Genomic DNA, 18,805 nt, shown 5'->3' with positions numbered 1-18,805 from the left:
GATAAACCAACCCACATAGTTTTACCAATAAAAACATAAGTTTGCCAATAAAATGTTATCAAAATCATTATTATTATTATTATTATTATTATTATTATTATTATTACTATTTAATATGTAATTTCATGTTTCCCATGTCAGAATATCTAAGATTTTGTACACTAACTATATTAATGCAGACCCTCTATACTAACATTATACATACATATATTTATACCTAGATTTAAAGGTATATACATACATCAGCAAAATCATATACAGTATAACTAGGGTTACAGTGACTTTCAATAATGAGTAATTTAATGGAACCTCCTGCAGAGAATGTAAAATTCACCACAATTCGATTAGACTTATCACATAAAGATCACAAAAACACGAGCCAGTAGAAGCCTCTGTTTGTTTGTTTTTTTCTCTTCAAGAGACCCTTTAGCGGTCATCACTCCTCCCTCAGAGCAGCTCTCAAATAAAGGAGCCGGATCTGTTTAGCTCATACACTAGACACAAAGCCTTGACCTGTGAGATATGCAGAAGAACTTGCAGACTGGACTAGACCATATTTTCATATCATAATCCTACACCTCAGAGTGTAGTGCAAGATATATATATATACAGAGTGTGGAACCCATGCATGTGTGAAAAATGTTATGCTTCAGGTAGGACCATCTATCTATCTATCTATCTATCTATCTATCTATCTATCTATCTATCTATCTATCTATCTATCTATCTATCTATCTATCTATCTATCTATCTATCTGTGTATGCTTATCTATCTATCTATCTATCTATCTATCTATCTATCTATCTATCTATCTATCTATCTATCTATCTATCTATCTATCTATCTATCTATTTGTGTATGCTTATTTATCTATCTATCTATCTATCTGCTTATTTATCTCCCTGTCTGTCTATATATCTTCCCATTTCCCACCTCTAACGTATAAATGCATTACTGTACATTAATATACATTTATAAATATACGATGTATAAATATTAGTAATTAATAACATTTAGTATTTTTTTTGGTAATATATAGATCTCTGTTACAAATCCACAAACATTATTATTATTTATTATTATTATTATTATTATTATTATTATTATTATTATTATTATTATAAAATAAAAAGAGACTTTAAAAATTCATTATCCATGTTTTAACACGACAGTAACGTGAACGCACGTATTTTTATAACGTGTAGTAGACCAGCAGTGTAATAAATAGATGTTTACCTCAGGTACAGTTTATTGCGGTAATTATTTATTTATTTATTTATTCATTCATTTTTAAAACTTAAACCCCGCCCCTTCTCCCTGTCACCTATAACAGCTTTCATACACACGCTCTTGGATTGGTCGACGGAACCGCATCTGGAACGTGCCTCCTATCATCTGATTGGCTTAAACACACGCAAAAAAAACCGAATGGCCCCGCCTACTCATTTTCCTAACGTCAACGTTAAAAGGAAGTAGCCGATTAGCATGCTAGGCGTGTTTCAGCTTCTCCGCCCTTAATAGTGATATTAACTTTCAGGTGCTTTCTAAATGTCCGTGTCCGCCAGACTTCGTCATTTTATCTCTATTAAAGGTGTTCCCACTATTTTGTAAACATTCCGCCGAAAAAGAGAAGACGGTTTAACCCTTTTACTGAGAATTTCTCTCAGGTAAGTAAGCTAAGCTAATCTATGCCAAGCTAAGCTACCAGACAGCTAGCGCTCGCGCGCGCGTAACCGGAAAATTAAAAAAAAACAACAATGTTTAAAATGTATACGGTCTTTTATTTAGTTATATATACATTATATATAAAATTATTTTAATACTATCTTATATATTATTTAAGGTGTGTATCCAGCTGTCTAGCTTAGCGGTCACCGAGTTCTTAGTGAGGGAGGTTATATAGCCACGTAACTAACTAACTAACTAGCTAACTAGGTTAGTTATGTGGCTGGTTAACTAGAATTTGGTTAGTTATGTGGCTGGTTATCTAGAATTTGGATCTAGTCTTTTCTTTCCCCCGGAACATCTCCTTTCCTGTCAAACTCGTACATTTTGGTTGACGGCGTCATATCCGCTCCCCACAGCTGCTCGTGCCCTTGTTCCTATTAAAGTGGCCAGGTTGCATTCAATACTGTTTTACATTGTGACTGCATCTCAACGACAGAATCTTGTGATAGTAAACATAAACATTTAATCGTTCTTATTAGATAAGTTTTCAAGATATCAAGGAAACTTGAATTTCCTTTAAATAACCTTTTTAATAAATGTGAAAAAACAACAACAAAACAACTGTTGATTATTTGTAGATGTTTGTCATGCGATCTCAAATCAAATCTATCTCACTACCATGTCGGTTCAAAGGAGGTGAATACTTTTGCAACTCACTGTGCCAAAGTTAATCTCTTTTTTTTTCTTTTTTTTTTCTTCTTTCTATTATTGCCTCGGTGTGATTGTTTCATTTCTTGCAGCAGCTTGTGACTCTTGAGACCTGTGCGGGAGCGTGTCTGTGCCAGGAGCGGTCGGACTTCAACGCTGAGCCCCCTTGGGACCCTAGCTGATAACAGGAGGGGTCTGGCTTTTGACCTTTCTCTGTAAGTTCAGTAGGCTTAACTGGGATAAACTAGAGTGACAGTGTGAGACTGCATTGTGTGGCATCACACTGACAACCCCGGTGACTCAATTATTGAGATAATAAAACTGGAATGTATCTTCCACCCATGTTATTTCGAACCACCTGCAATAAGAATGCAGACGTAGTCAAGTAATCAGAAGAATGAGCTGAGAATCTTGAGCTGTAGAAAGTAATTGATGCAGTTTTTAGTGGATTTATTTATTATTTGAATTAAGTAAACATCAGTCCATTTCAACTCTTGTGTATTTCAATTTCACATCTAAAAGCTTGTTACTGGTTGGGGAGAACAAGTGGATAATGGCCTTTCTTTAAAAAAAATTTGACTTTCTGTAATTAAAGACATTAGAGCTTGATTTGTGACTCGCACTGACACACAGGCTAAAGTCAGATTAAAATGTCTGATGTGCGTATTTATGCCTAAATGTATTGTTTTGAGGCATGTACTGTAATCCACATCACTGATTTGGTTACACCTCAATTCGGTTGTAATGCTAACAACAGTCTGTTCTGTACACCTGCAGTAGAAGCCTAAAGGCAAAACACACATGCGCGCGCACACACACACACACACACACACAGTTCTCAGAGCTAAGCATGCTGGGATTCCAGCTGCCCTAATAACAGCAGCACAAAACAAACCACAAGTTACAAAACAGTTCACATCACTGTACATCAGTTCACAAGAGAATGACGACGAGGTCTCGGCAAACACTCTGCTTTTACTTAGGCAATATTTCAGTAGCTGGTCTCTATTCATTCTTTCTGTCTGATGGACAAATAAAAACAAAAGCATCCATATGGAGATGCTTCCAGTCTGGGGACATTTATTTAACATTTATGGAATGAGTTTGCCACTCACTTCTATTAAATGGCTTTGTCTCAGAAAGACAGGATAAATTCCTTTTATCAGAGATTCTTGATGTTGAAACTTTGGGATGTGCTGTTGTTACAGGACTAAATATTTAATGACATGGTGGTAAACGACTCTGCTTTGTGTCATGGAGCATCACACCACCACGTCATCGATTATTTTCCTGACGGCACATGGCATCGTGTTTGCATTCCTTAATGTTAAATGCATTTTATCTTTATACTGTTTTGAAAACAGCCCACTAGGATTGTTTGTTCTATTAGTATTGCTGTACGTTGCTGTCTTTTCTATAGTACTGTGTGATGACATGAAATGGGTCTGTAAGTACACATAATGAAAAAGGAAATGCGTAACCGTGATTATAAAGTGGATTATATGTTTGGGGAATAAAATTATTTATTTATTTATTAATTAATCGTTTTCCTTGCAGTGGATATCACTAGGACCCAGGAGCTGTGAGGGCTTTGCTATATAGGTGACCTGCTTTATGACTGCTTTGTCTCGGGCTTGTGGATAAGGATGAAAGCGATGCTGGATGAATTGCTCTGTTCTGTCGAGCTGCTTGAAGGAGACACTGCTATCCTTGATGTGATCAACAAACACATCTCTGACCAAACTCAAGTGAGTACTGAGAGGACAGTCTGATTGTCCGGCATGTCGATGTGTACACGGTGTTAAATGTCTAGAAATTAGTAAAGAATTGCTAAAAGATAAATTGTGTGTTGCAAAACAAAACCAAGCAATTTATTGATGCTTTAAAGCAGATGGTTAACAGAGTGCTCACTTCTCAATTAGGCACAAAAGAGTGCGTTCTTCGTAGCGGATCTGGGTGCCATCCTATGGCAGCAGGTCCGATGGAAATCTCACATGGACCAGGTTCGACCTTTCTACGACGTGAAGTGTAACAGCAGTGCTGTAGTGGTTGAGATCCTGGCTGCACTGGGAACTGGCTTCGTTTGCTCTAACAAGGTAAGCTTGAACTTTTGCCATGTCTCCATTAGGTCACAGGAGTTAGACAATCGCTTTATAACTTGATTTGAGGTAATTAATGATGTCCTATTAGCATGGTGTCTTTTAAGTGAGGCATTTGTAGAGTATTATAGAATATTATCGGACAAATGTGCTTGAAATCAGTGATTTCGACAAAAAGCACATACAAATTGACATGAGCTGTAGCTCGGGTAACTGTTCAGTCACCGTATGATTGCTGATAACTGCGGAATAATAAATTTTTCACAGCACCAGTTGGAGTTGGTAAAGAACTTTGGAGTCCCAGCTCAAGATGTCATCCTGGGTGGAGCCTGTAAGCAACTCTCGCTTATCAAATATGCTGCTAAAAATGGCGTCCAGCTGCTGGTGTGTGACAACGAGGCTGAAATGAGGAAGATCGCTCGTTGCCACCCAAATGCAAAGTAAGAATCCGGGTGCACCTTATCGTCATGTACTGAGAAAAAGAAATGTATACCATTTGTGTGTTAAACGCTGCAAGAATCCCTGTTTTGCACAGAAATTTCTTAACATAATAAAACACTACACGATTTAATTTTTAAGAGGATTAAATCATTTAATAAGGCCATGTTCACACAGCAAGTCTTGATGCTCAATTCGGATATTTTGCTCAGATCTGATTTTTTTTGTTTGGCTGTACACATTACCTTTTAAAATGTGGCCTATATCAGATAAGAGTGTGAACTGTTTGCTGTTTCTGACCCGCATGCGCAAACGAACAATAACGATGACGTCACACGCAGCACGCCGTTGCGCTAAAAAAGTTGGCGAGGTTATAGAGGAAGTATTGTATCATCTGGTGCAAGCAAACATATCATGTAATGCTATAATGTGATGTAGTCAATGCAAACATTATGAGCTGGTTCATGTAACCACTTTATATAACACTCTTAACACACACACGTTAACAGTCACGTTTCTGTAACGTTCTGTAAGCGCATAATTGTGACGAATGTCGATGTAGATCGACGTAAAAGTCGCATCAAATCCGCCTTGGCTGTTCACACTGCGGCCACATTGGAAAAAATCAGATTTGGGTCTGATTCAGGACCACATATGGAAGTGGCCCAGATCTGGTTTCACACTACTCCTGAAGAAGTCTGACCTGGTCACTTGACCCCAAAAAAATCGGATTTGGGCCACTTATACCTGCAGTGTGAACGGGGCCTAAGAGGTTTGGAATGGTAGCAGTAAATCGTTTCATGTCGGGTTGCATCACAAGACAGTCTTAGATTATTTCTCTGTTTCGACGTTCCTCCAAGGGTTTTTATTCAATGAAGGCATCTTGTGGACGGTGAATATATCCCGCATACAGTGTCCTAACACTTGGGTTTTGTTTTTGTTTTGTTCTGAGTTACTATGCTCCCAGCATCCTTAGCTCTGAATACTCTGTTGGCTTTAGGCTGCTGCTGCAGGTGTACACGGCATGCTGCTGTGAGCACGGTGAGACAGCCATGCCCTTCGGCTGCACCCTGAAGGACTGCAGGCACCTACTGGAGTGCGCAAAGGAGCTTGGCATAAACATAACCGGCGTCAAGTGAGTCCCACACGCAGATCTTTTACAATATTGATGCGTATTTAATTGAGTCCGGCTAAAAAACGGTTACTGTTCATGTCATAATTGGTTTAATGACCTATTGTAAATTTATGAGATGTAACAGGATGCATTGTATAAATAATTGTTCCCACATGTCCGTGCATGGTAAGTGACAGATCTGTTTGTTTTCTGTTCTAGGTTTCATATCCCCAGCTGTTGCGCAGATCCTGAGGCTTTTACTCATGCTGTTTCAGACGCACGCTGTGTGTTTGACATGGGGGTATGTTGCACTGTGTTATGTAAAGGATAGGAAATGTCTTGCATTATAAGCTTGCCTTATTCATTTGTTTAGATTGTATTTGTGTGTCTGCGTAATATATATAATATAATTTTCTTATGTTGTTTTTATAAAGGCTGAACTTGGATTCTCTATGAGTATTCTGGACATTGGTGGAGGCTTCGATGGAGTCGAGGCTCAATTAGAAAAGGTAACGTGAGTCTTAAGATTACTCCTTTTAGGTCAACCTAGCGTTTAGGATGCTGAGTAGTTTGAGGTGAATGTGATCGTTTCAAAGGTTTTGTGCAACAGCAGCACCTGCTGGACAAAATGTTATATATGGAACAAAACCTTTAAGGTCATGTTAGGAAAATAATCAACTCCAGGGTAGCGTAATGAATCCACTGTGAGGTCGCTGTTACCATCCTGCAGCTTGTTATTTATAAGAAACTGACTTTTTTTTTATTTATTTATTTATTTATTTATTTTACCGTTTATACTCTGATCTGATGTGGAACTTAAATGAAGTTGCCACGTATAACCCATATAGCATATAAACAGACTTTCCTTTTTACAGCCACTTTTTATTCTTTCTTCATGTTGAATGAATGCATTTATATAAACCTATGATTTCAATTACACTCAGTATTACTGTTATTATGATAATTAAGCAAGTCTTTCTGACCGATCAGATTCAAGAACGACAGAACTGCACGTATAAGATGTGCAATTGTAATTTTCGTTACTTGATTTTTTTTTTCTCCTCCAATGTTACTATCTTAATCCAGGTGAATGATGTAATGTGCATTTGTGTATTTTTATTTTTTTTCTCAATTACAGGTTGTTGTTGTTTTTAGTTGGTTTGAATTGTTCTCCGTTGCAGGTGAACAGAGCGTTGAAGCCCATGCTGGACGCATACTTCCCTCAGTCGACGGGTGTGTCTGTCATCGCCGAACCTGGAGCCTACTATGTGTCTGCTGCTTTCTCACTGGCTGTGAGCGTCATCTCAAAGAAAATGGCAGCTCAGAATGCCAATCATCACGCACAAAGTTAGTGCTTTGCAAAACTTCGAATTTGACTAACTTTAACACGACCTGAAGCTTTTTCTCTGACACACAGATCCAACATCTAGCGATTTATTACGTGTCATTTTTAGAAGAAATTAGTCATTGTTAAAACTGCTAGTCTTAATGAATTAGGTTGCTGTCTCACTCGTGCCTCCACAGACAGGTCAACTAATACGTTTATTTATTTTTTCCTTTTCCCTTCAGATGCACTGTCTGGAAACAATGAGCCGGAGTTCACATACTGTCTGAATGACACTGTGTTTGGCTCCTTTGCCTATAAACTATTAGAAGAGTCTGATCCTGTTCCATCTCTACTCAAGGTGAAGCATTTTCACTTTCAGTTCTGACCCACTGCCAGTACCTAACCATAAGCCCTATTCAGATCAGATTAGTTTACCCAAGGGACGTTTGTACTAATTCTATTTAAACCTCTCCTCGGTGATAAAATTCGCATCTGGACAGCAAAAAAAATGATAAAATGAAAGTGTTGTATTTTCTACGAAACCGTATGTTTGTTTAATGTGGACATGTGATCAGTCCATTCACAGCACAGTTAGTCACTGAAGTAGAAAAGATTTTTTCAGTATTTTCATTGTTTAAATCATCATGGTTGGGTTTGTGTACAATGTTTCAGTCATGTGTTAGGAAACACCAAGATTTGATTCTTTGCGTGTCGTGTCTGAACTGAGTGAAAACGTTGAGTAGAGTTAGTTCATGGATGGTTTGCTGTTTGTCGTCTTGCTGTAGGAAATGTCTGCCGAGGAGCCGCTTTTCACCAGCAGTCTGTGTGGGAGCTCAAATGATGGTCTGGACCAGGTGCTTGAGTCCTGTCTTCTCCCAGAGCTCAGTGTCGGAGACTGGCTGGTGTTTAACCACACCGGAGCCAACAGTCTCGCAGTGATGGGAGAACCGCCGCCGCCCGTACACTTCATCATCTCTGCACAAGACTGGTAAAAGCTTTCAGTAGCAGGCTTTTAAATGCTTAGGTGTAGCCGACTAATGTATCTGTATAAACGTTTACTGAGGTCACTTTTTTGTGGTCACTACCTTTTTTGTAGATAGCATTTATAATTTTAATTAAAAAAAAAGTAATTATTTTTTTTTAACTCTATACAACTTGATTTGTTTACACAGGTACGAGATTCAAAACTACGGCATAATACTGGACACAGCCCTGAAGAACTTTTCTCTGGTCCCATGTTTTCAGAAGCCCAGTCTGAGCGAGAGTGCCATCTCTACTCCAGCTTAGCAGAACCGCTCTGGGGCTACAGCAGCCCTGCTGGCCAATTTAATTAGAAAAAGAACCTTCTGGACTCTATATGGGACCAGAATACAATGAACAAGGTTTCAGAGAGGTTATTGGATGAAGAGGAAAAGCATTTTATGGTCATGTATGTTGTTGGGATTGGGTTTAGTCATTTTGTGCGGGATTGATGGTTAGCGCTGTTTACAAACCTGCTAGAGTATTTAATTCAGTTTTATAAATATACAAACAGGCATATATATGATATTTTCCTCCGAGATAAAGTTGGGTTTTATTTATTGAAATTCAAAGCCTTATAATTTTTTAAGAACCATGTATTTTCTGATGCTGGTGTTCGAGGAGCCAGCAGGTGGCAGTGCAGATATTCTTAAAATTATTTGGGTCCAACTCTATGTTCTGAGTGCTCTTAATGCACAAGTTATGATTCTTTCCCTTTTAGATGATTTTCTTGTCGGCATCGTAAGAAATGTTCAGCCATTAGAAGGCTCCCTGAGGAACACGAGACTGTAAAACACCTAGAAAGCATTAGAGCTGACGAGGCTGACGCAATCCTCTACATATCTCCATCTTCACGAGAAGATTGTTGTAGTTGTCAGAGCAATATTGTAGTGGGTCAAAAGCAATATTGGACCACAGATGGTTCCTATCCATGAAGATTTAGGACCTTGGAGAGTTCCTGAAGATACTGTGAAAATGAATTGCTACAAAGGTTTAATTGTAACGGAACTGCAATATTGAATACAATTGCATGGCTTCGATTTAGCAGGATAACAAAGCAGATAAATGTTTCTCTCATCGTCCTGTTTTTTTATGTGAAGCTTCTAGGCATGTGCTGATGTTCATATCACAATCATCACACAAAACCATATTTGTGTGTAGTGAAGACTCCATTCTTAAATGCAGCTGGACAGAAAAAAAAAGTAAAGTAGGCCTGATGTCCCACGTTTGTTCTTTACGCCCAGATCATATAAAAAAACGTGTCTTTCATTTCTCAAATCTGCAGAACCAACAACATGGGGCACCAGTAGAAATTGAATTATGCAGCTTTCTCACTGTCCCACTGTTTGGTGTTTAAATGGAATTACAGCTGGCACTGAGAAGTTTAAAGAGCTCATGTCCATCAGTGCCTGTGAACCATGAGGGATGGAAATAGTTTTCCTGGGGAAAAAAAAATCGATGTTGCTGTTTCTGCTGGTTGGAATCAGTGTTTATTTATTGCTTATGCTTGCATGTCATGTCCAGTGTTGACTAATTCTTGGTCATTTTATCAAGGTAAATATCGCTACCAAACCCAGACGTGCTTATAGCTGGGCATTTTAAACATGTTATTAAAACTGCACTGCATCAATCTTTGAAAACATAGAGTTTATATTTGTCCAAAGAAGATACTCATTAAGCTGTTCTCATGTAATTAGCTTCTTTAAGAATGAAATGCAGTCAAAGAGACGATATTTTGTGCAGGATAACATGTTTATGCACGTTACATATCGAGACGTGGCTTCTTATCCGCACATGCCTAGAAGCTTTTGGTTGTACGTTGACTATATGTGTATATGCTGTCGGGTGTGCTTAAGAAAGTGCTATATGGTTTCTGTAAGTGCTGTTGGAGCAGGTTGGTCTTGATGGACAAGCTTCCCGGTTTACCAAAACAAAGTCAAGTGTCATTTTGAATGAGATGAATTCAATCCCTCAGACGAAAAATGTTAACCTCTTGTTACTGTATGTTTGGCAAAACGCCATCAATAAATGATTGTGCTTAAGTGTGTGTTCACTTCTTTACACTAACTAGTGTAATGTTGCTTTAGAGCTTGGAACGCAGTTCAAGAACACGAACAGAGCCTAAGAACGTTTCGTCCGAGCCCGATCGAGGTTTATGCTGTGAAGCCGACTACAGCTCGATGAGCGCTGAGAAAAAGATTCAGCTTCCTTGAATAAGAAATTCTAGTGATTATTTGCACATGAATAATTTTAACATAGTATATAAAGGGCATTGTTGGCCACACCAACCTCAAAGAGAAGATGCAGAATGTGCAGTAAATAATCCTAAAATGAGCCTCCATGATCTTTGAGTACTACATTCAGACCTGCGGTTTGATTGCGATGGGCAGGAGAGCTCGAGCTCCTGCCCGGAAGCAGCCGTTCCGGCTGATATGTGCCTGCCAAGCCAGAGCTGTCTTGGCCACGTAATGGCGACGCTTGTGTTTGGCGAGGTGATCGCTGCGTGTAAAGCGAAGGTGACACGTGGAGCAGGTGAAGCGTTTCTCCCCGGTGTGAGTGCGTCTGTGACGGGAGAGTTCATCTGATCGGGAGAATCTCCATTTACATCCTTCCCACTGACAATTAAACGGCTTCTCACCTGTGGGAATGAGACAGGAATTTAAAGAGGGACATTAAGCAGTGATAAATTGATTGTAGTAGATTGCCAGCACCATTAAAGAAGCAGTCCAGAAGATGAATTTAACATTGCCTTGTTTACCAAAGGTGTATTCAGCTGTGTTTGTTTTCTTAGTTACACACAAACTATGAGGCTAAAATAATTGAAATAAACAGTTTTGCATTTAATATAATATCCTTCGATCCTTTAATACTTAATATCTGTAGACTGTTTATGTTTAGCTGACACACTAACAGCCACTTGGGAGATTACGTCTTCCCTCACCTGTGTGTGTACGCAGGTGCACTTTCAGGTGGGAGCTTTTCAGATAAGTTTTACCACAGTCAGCGTGGGGGCAAATGTGGCAACGATGCTGTGGTGGGTTCTTCACTACAGGGTTAATGACAGCGATGTTTGAACCTTTACTTGTGACAACCGGAGCCTGTGTGTGAGATTTTGGAAGCACCACTACCATGCTGGGAACACAAGAGGCCACTAAAACTGGGGGATTAACAGTAGATGGAGCTTGTGTGTTGATCACTGTACATAGAGGTATCTGGAACAGTGCTACAGATGATGCTGTGATGGTGTCAGGAGGGGTTTTGGAGGCAGAGCTGAACCAGACAGAGTTCAGATTTTCAAGATTTACTTCTGAACAGCTGTCAATTGGGCCACCGCAGTGGCTCCGGACGGTGCAGATGGGAAAGGGTTCGGTGACGAATGTCTCTGAGGAAACCTGATGCAGGGGATCAGATGTGTGACGGATCACACTGATGGCATTGAACCGAGGTGTTTCGCTCTGGCTCGGTTCTGCTGATGGAGCACAATGTGGTGCCATCTTGCACTGAAGGGGCTGTTAAAGGAAAAAGGAAAAAGATATAGTTTATCCAAAATTTTACCATCTATAACATCATGGACAAAATGTGTGTGTATATATATATATATATATATATATATATATATATATATATATATATATATATATATATATATACACACACACACACACAGAAGTGGTTTATTTCAATCTGGCAACCCTAACTCTGACGACAAGCATTAAAATATTATTATTATTAATTATGAGTATTATTCTAACCTATTATTTAGTCACAGTCGGTGAAATCTGGATGGAACGAACATATATTTAAGGAATAAAGAAAAAATGAACAATATTAGTCAGAACGTTTTAGTTATTAGACAAAAAAAAAACAGTTTTCCTGGTGAATGCAAACAGGCTACTTACATGATTTAGGACAGATGACACACGAGGGTCAATAAATGTAGCCATGACAGTAAACTCTGAGACTTAAAAGTGTTAAACACTCATTTAACTTGCTGTTCTATTAATCAGACTCATTGAGTCATTTCAAACACATGAGTCGATCACGGATCACATTTTGACCAATCACGATACAGGAATTTCTAGCCGTTTACCAATCAGAATGGACTCGACACGTGATCAGAGGCGTGAAGCCGGCGTGATGCACAGCATACCAATAACAACCCTGTGTTGCCAGATTGTTATATTTCACTCAACGTTTTAACATTTTTTCTGTGCTGCTGTGGATTTACATTAGCTTCCGTCCCAAACATTTAGACGTAATTCAGTTAATCATAATCATAAAGTATGTACAGTTCTCGTGATAAATCATTGTCTGAGGTACCCATTTGACTGGCTGTCATTTGTTCTGCTCGCCATCATGACATGTCATTTTGTAATGTTCTGTCAAGACATACTAACTAATGTTTGGAATTGCTGGTATTTTTATGGTACATTAATATTTTTATATGAACATGCAAGATCAGGTGTGTTCGAGCTTATCTGCAAAGAGCTGGTTTGGGTCCAGGTTTTCATTCCAATTAAGCACAAGCTGAACCTGATTCCACCTGTTTAATCGTTTGATCTTGGCTTTCAGATCAGTACTGTGGCTTCCGGTTGGTTGGAATAAAAATCTGCACCAATGTTGACCCTTTCTAGTCTGGCCACCAGGCATGTATTCAAACGTATCCATTACAGCATGAAGCGATCTTCATTATCAACATTCCCAAAACTAGTTCGCTTTATCTGAAGGCTACATGTGTATTTCTTATGTTCATTGTAATCTAGTGATTGGACTGTGTTAAAAAAATCCATTTACACACGTGATTACAACTCAAGGATTTATACTGACACCTGTCAATGTCGAGTCGAGTCAAGTCGAGTCGAGTCAAGTCAATGTCAAAGTCAAGTCAAGTCAATGTCAATTAGCTTTTATTGTCATTTCAACCATATATAGCTGTTGCAGTACACAGTGAAATGAGGCCCAATGTTAGATTATTTTAAGGAATGTAATCCAACAGTGTGATTCGTTCTGAGGTCTTTCTCATTAAACTATTCTGAATATAAGATCCTGATAGTTCACCCGTAAATAAATAAAGATATATCACTCCAGGACACCGAAGTGAAAATGATCGATGATAGTGTAGTATTCCATACTTCCTGTTACCACTCCTGTTAAAGCAGTTCTTTTTTCAATAACAGGAAATCCTGAAATGTTTTATTCATCTTGTACCACAGCAATCTGTCAACAATTGCGATCACTTTTACTTAGTTATGAATGATAGGTCACAATTTTGCCTCTTTTTTTTTTTTACATCAGTAAGTGGACATTTCTATGTCCTGAAAACTTTCCCACTGACCTGATGACACTGGAGTTTCCTGAACTCCTGACTTTTTTTGTGATTAGTATTAGCCTTAGATTGTCACTGGTGGCACAGCAGCAAGATCCTAAACTCTCAACGAGGTTCAATTCCTGCATGCTGGATAAAATGGGAGGCTTGTGTAAAACCTGAGAAAAATAAAGAATGTACAGATCAGATGATCCGCTTTGTTGACCCTCGAACAGGGAGCAGTCGAAGGACGAATTTAGTCTGAGATTAATGTGGACCTTCCTCCGTAGGAGTCACTTGGAAGGAGAAACTACAGCATATTTGAACAAGCACATAAATACAAACCTACTTCATGTATACACTAGCTACAAAAGTAGTCTTTTCAGACATCTCACTGTAAAGTGTGTATAATTTTCAGGAAATATGACATCAGAATGCTCTGTAGCACAAAGGGGTAAAGATGAGGACACACACACACACACACACACACACACACACACACACACACACACACACACACACACACACACACACACACACACACACACACACACACACACACACACACACACACACACACTCTCTCTGCTTACCTCACACCCACACTTATTTAGATGTTCCACCAGAGGGTGCTTTCATAAAGTGGGGTATAGTGGTTTAGTGGTTAGCATGTCTGCCTCACACCTCCATGGTTAGGGATCACTTCTTGTCTCTGCCCTGTGTGTATGGATTTTCCTCAAGGGTTTCCTCAATGTACTCTGCTTTCCTCCCCCAGTCCAAAGACATACTTCATAGGTTGACTGGAATCTCTGAATTGTCTATAGTGTATGAATTTGTGTGTGTTTCTGAGACCTTGTGCCTTGAGTCCCTTGGGATACACTCCAGGCTCCCTGCAATCATGTGTAGGATAAACAGAACAGCAAATGGATAGATAATTGTAATACTTTTTTTTTTAAATGAATATTAGGTTTTAGTCCTACTAAGACTGAGATGAAGTTTAACTGTCTTATACTGAGATCTGTTTTTTTGCCCTATGCCATTTTTCTGCGTCTAAATATCAATTAGCACACACTTCTTGTCTTGGTGGGTTTCCTCCCAGTTCTCTGGATTCCTCCAACCTCCCAAAATCTGTTAGATTAGTTATTCTAAATTGTCAATAGGTGTGAATGAGTGTGTAAATGTGTGTGTGTGCATGGATCTTTAGGTTCCTGGGCCAGGATAAAGGTGTTACCAAAGACGACGACCGACTGACTGATTGAATAAATCTCCCCGTGTCTTTTTACTTTTGACATAATATCAAATCTAATCAATGACCTGTGGGTTACTGTGATTATATCGTAATGACTAACACCCAAATGACAATGGGTTTTGTGTTTGGTTAAGCAGGTTTGGTTCAGACCTACTTGTTTTAGCCAGGGATTGAAGGCGAGTCCAAACACCTGTATTAAGGATCTGCAAAACAAGCTGGTGCTTCTGATCTACACCTCCGTGTCCATATCGTTCTTCCATCGTTTTTCATTATGTCGATGGGAAAATAGATGTTCGACTGGGTGTATAACCTTTTTAATATGTTCCCAGCTAACAAACACAACACTACTAGGTTTCGAGAAGTTTAGATATGTAACATTATATTATTATAGGAAAATATTCAGCGTAGATGTTGCGTGATATGATCTAACATAACAGCATATATAACAGCGATATTTTTATCTGTTTATTGTTGCATTTAATCTTGTGATAATAGACTTAGACATTATTTGATAAATGTCATGTTATTCTAATTATTCTATTTTTCTTGTTATTACTAGAATGTGTTTTTTTTCCCTTAGCCTGTTCAATATGATGATAAAATATATATATATTTTTTTCATTTTTTAAACACTGTCATTCATTCATTCATTCATTCATTTTCTACCGCTTATCTGAACGTCTCGGGTCACGGGGACCCTGTGCCTATCTCAGGCGTCATCAGGCATCGAGGCAGGATACACCGTGGGCGGAGTGCCAACCCATTGCAGGGCACACACACACTCATTCTCTCACACACTACGGACAATTTTCCAGAGATGCCAAACAACCTACCATGCATGTCTTTGGACCGAGGGAGGAAACCCGAGTACACTTCGAATTCACTAGTGTATGCACACAAAAAAAAAACAACACAGAAAATAATTCACAAATTTTCCTTTTCATCCCAGCTTCATTTTTATCCTTTGTTTAATTTTGTTTAACATTTTATATATATATATATATATATATATATATATATATATATATATATATATATATATATATATATATATATTTTTTTATTGCATAACAAGAACAATAACAATATATAAAATATATACATATATATACATACAGAGGATCACAGTGTGTTCAACTATTATGTATTACATTTATAATAGCATCAAAGGAAACAACAGAAATAAAAACAACAACAATAAAACAAACAAACAACAAACAAAAAAAAACTATACAGTGAAAACAAAACGTACAAAGTGTTCCAAAAAGAAAAGGATTCAAAAATTCTATACATCCGTTGCACTTCTAGGGCCTCAATATAATGCTTAAGTTCAATTTTAAATAATATAATGTTAGGTTTATTATTATTCCATTTATGTTTGTGTATGTGATATTTTCCATACATAACTATTGGGCTTTGGGGCAAGGCGTGGCCTAATGGTTAGAGAGTCTGACTCGTAATCCTAAGGTTGTGGGTTCGAGTCTCGGGCCGGCCATGACTGAGGTGCCCTTGAGCAAGGCACAAACCCCCCAACTGCTCCCCAGGCGCTGCAGCATAAATGGCTGCCCACTGATCCGGGTGTGTGTGTGTTCATTGCTGTGTGTGTGTTCATTGCTGTGTGTGTGTTCACTGCTGTGTGTGTGTTCACTGCTGTGTGTGTGTTCACTGCTGTGTGTGTGTTCACTGCTGTGTGTGTGTTCACTGCTGTGTGTGTGTTCACTGCTGTGTGTGTGTTCACTGCTGTGTGTGTGTTCACTGCTGTGTGTGTGCACTTTGGATGCGTCAAATGCAGAGAACGAATTCTGGGTATGGGTCACCATACTTAGCCGTATGTCACGTCACCTTTTAAAAAAATTAAGTTAATCACCAAATTTTGCTCCAAAATATTATTTTTATATAACAAAATTCTATCTTTACCAGATAGTCGAATCTTTAATTTTGTGAATTTGAATATTAGATATTCAATATCTATCCAAAACGATTGGGTAAATATGCATTTAAAAAAATAAGTGTATTATGGATACTTCTTCTGAATGACAAAAGACGCGTGTAGTCTCCATGTCTCTGAAAAATCTTGAGACTGATTGTCTCTCTGGAGGAATCAAACGAATAACCTTATATCTAATTTCTTAAACTTTTATTGGTGAGGCAGTGTTTACTAGGTAAACACCAGACCTCTTTCCATTCTCTTTCCATCTCAAAAAGGCAGAGATGGGGGACTTGAGTCATATGACTTGACTTGAGTCAGACTTAAGTCGCAAATTTGAGACTTGAGACTTGCTTGACAAATATTAAAAAAAGACTCGACTTGACTTTGACTTGACATTCATGAATTGAGACTTGACTCGGACTTGAGTTAAATGACTCAGAGATGGGGGACTCGACTTGACTCGAGTCAGACTTAAGTCGCAAATTTGAGACTTGCTTGACAAATATGAAAAAAGACTCGACTTGACTTTAACTTGACATTCATGACTTGAGACTTACTTGTGACTTGCATGTGTGACTCCGCCAAAAAGGTTTGCATTGAGGCAATAATGTACTTCGACATAATTTTTTTTCTATAAAAGTTATAACATTTTTTATCTATCATTTTCACACCGTTAATACTTAACTGATCTGTATATAAGGGAATAATCTCAGATTATATATTGCCTGATAAAAGTCACTAAGATCACTAAGAATAAGATCACTAGGAATGGCATCAAATATTACTGCAAACTCCTTTAGCAGTTACAGGGATCTTATAATGATCCAGATATTCACAGTAATTAAAGAGCTGTCTGTTATACAGTGAGGAAAATAAGTATTTGAACACCCTGCCATTTTGCAGGTTCTCTCACTTAGAAATCATGGAGGGGTCTGAAATTGTCATCGCAGGTGCATGTCCACTGTGAGAGACATAATCTAAAAAAAAATCCAGAAATCACAATGTATGATTTTTTAACTATATATTTGTATAATACAGCTGCAAATAAGTATTAGAACACATGTCTATCAGCTAGAATTCTGACCCTCAAAGACCTGTTAGTCTGCCTATAAAATGTCCACCTCCACTCCATTTATTATCCTAAATTAGATGAACCTGTTTGAGGTCGTTAGCTGCATAAAGACACCTGTCCACCCCATACAATCAGTAAGAATCCAACTACTAACATGGCCAAGACCAAAGAGCTGACGAAAAACACTAGAGGCACAATTGTACACCTCCACAAGGCTGGAAAGAGCTATGGGGAAATTGCCAAGCAGCTTGGTGAAAAAAGGTCCACTGTTGGAGCAAGCATTAGAATATGGAAGAAGCTAAACATGACTGTCAATCTCCCTCGGACTGGGGCTCCATGCATGATCTCACCTCGTGGGGTCTCAATGATCCTAAGAAAGGTGAGAAATCAGCCCAGAACTACACAGGAGGAGCTGGTCAATGACCTGAAAAGAGCTGGGACCACCGTTTCCAAGGTTACTGTTGGTAATACACTAAGACATCATGGTTTGAAATCATGCATGTCACAGATGGTTCCCCTGCTTAAACCAGCACATGTCCAGGCCTGTCCTAAGTTTGCCAATGACCATTTGGATGATCCAGAGGAGAAAGGCATGTGGTCAGATGAGACCAAAATAGAACTTTTTGGTCATAATTCCACTAAACGTGTTTGGAAGAAGAAGAATGATGAGTACCATCCCAAGAACACCATCCCTACTGTGACGCATCGGTGTGGTAGCATCATGCTTTGGGGGTGTTTTTCTGCACATGGGACAGGGCGACTGCACTGTATTAAGGAGAGAATGACCGGGGCCATGTATTGCGAGATTTTGGGGAACAACCTCCTTCCCTCAGTTAGAGCATTGAAGATGGGTCGAGGCTGGGTCTTTCAACAT

At 38.7% G+C, this 18,805-nt stretch overlaps 2 protein-coding genes across 6 annotated transcripts; one reads left to right on the top strand and one right to left on the bottom strand.

Moving 5' to 3' along the window:
- Window positions 1-504: 504 nt before the first annotated feature.
- azin1a (antizyme inhibitor 1a) lies at window positions 505-10,417 on the top strand. Of its 4 annotated transcripts, none has more exons than XM_047808632.1 (12): window positions 505-653; window positions 2,473-2,592; window positions 3,935-4,125; window positions 4,300-4,473; window positions 4,744-4,916; window positions 5,915-6,049; window positions 6,248-6,329; window positions 6,463-6,537; window positions 7,210-7,375; window positions 7,598-7,713; window positions 8,141-8,343; window positions 8,528-10,417. In XM_047808632.1, the coding sequence occupies exons 3-12, from the start codon at window positions 4,024-4,026 to the stop codon at window positions 8,640-8,642; spliced, it is 1,341 nt and encodes a 446-aa protein (XP_047664588.1). In that variant the 5' UTR covers window positions 505-653; window positions 2,473-2,592; window positions 3,935-4,023; the 3' UTR covers window positions 8,643-10,417. The 4 variants fall into 4 exon arrangements, with proteins under 4 accessions (XP_047664588.1, XP_047664589.1, XP_047664587.1 ...); XM_047808633.1 differs by having other exon boundaries at window positions 510-653; window positions 2,470-2,592; XM_047808631.1 differs by lacking the exon at window positions 505-653 and adding an exon at window positions 1,435-1,668.
- On the bottom strand, window positions 10,261-12,434 carry klf10 (Kruppel-like factor 10). 2 transcript variants are annotated; one of them, XM_027174016.2, is made up of 4 exons: window positions 12,275-12,396; window positions 12,128-12,154; window positions 11,317-11,884; window positions 10,261-11,013 (listed from the first exon to the last, which is right to left on the bottom strand). In XM_027174016.2, the coding sequence occupies exons 3-4, from the start codon at window positions 11,867-11,869 to the stop codon at window positions 10,736-10,738; spliced, it is 831 nt and encodes a 276-aa protein (XP_027029817.2). In that variant the 5' UTR covers window positions 11,870-11,884; window positions 12,128-12,154; window positions 12,275-12,396; the 3' UTR covers window positions 10,261-10,735. The 2 variants fall into 2 exon arrangements, with proteins under 2 accessions (XP_027029817.2, XP_027029809.2); XM_027174008.2 differs by lacking the exon at window positions 12,128-12,154 and having other exon boundaries at window positions 12,275-12,434.
- Window positions 12,435-18,805: the final 6,371 nt, after the last annotated feature.

Source organism: Tachysurus fulvidraco, chromosome 25 (assembly GCF_022655615.1).
Source record: "Tachysurus fulvidraco isolate hzauxx_2018 chromosome 25, HZAU_PFXX_2.0, whole genome shotgun sequence".
Lineage (NCBI taxonomy): Eukaryota > Metazoa > Chordata > Actinopteri > Siluriformes > Bagridae > Tachysurus > Tachysurus fulvidraco.
This window is presented reverse-complemented; position numbering and strand designations above follow the sequence as displayed.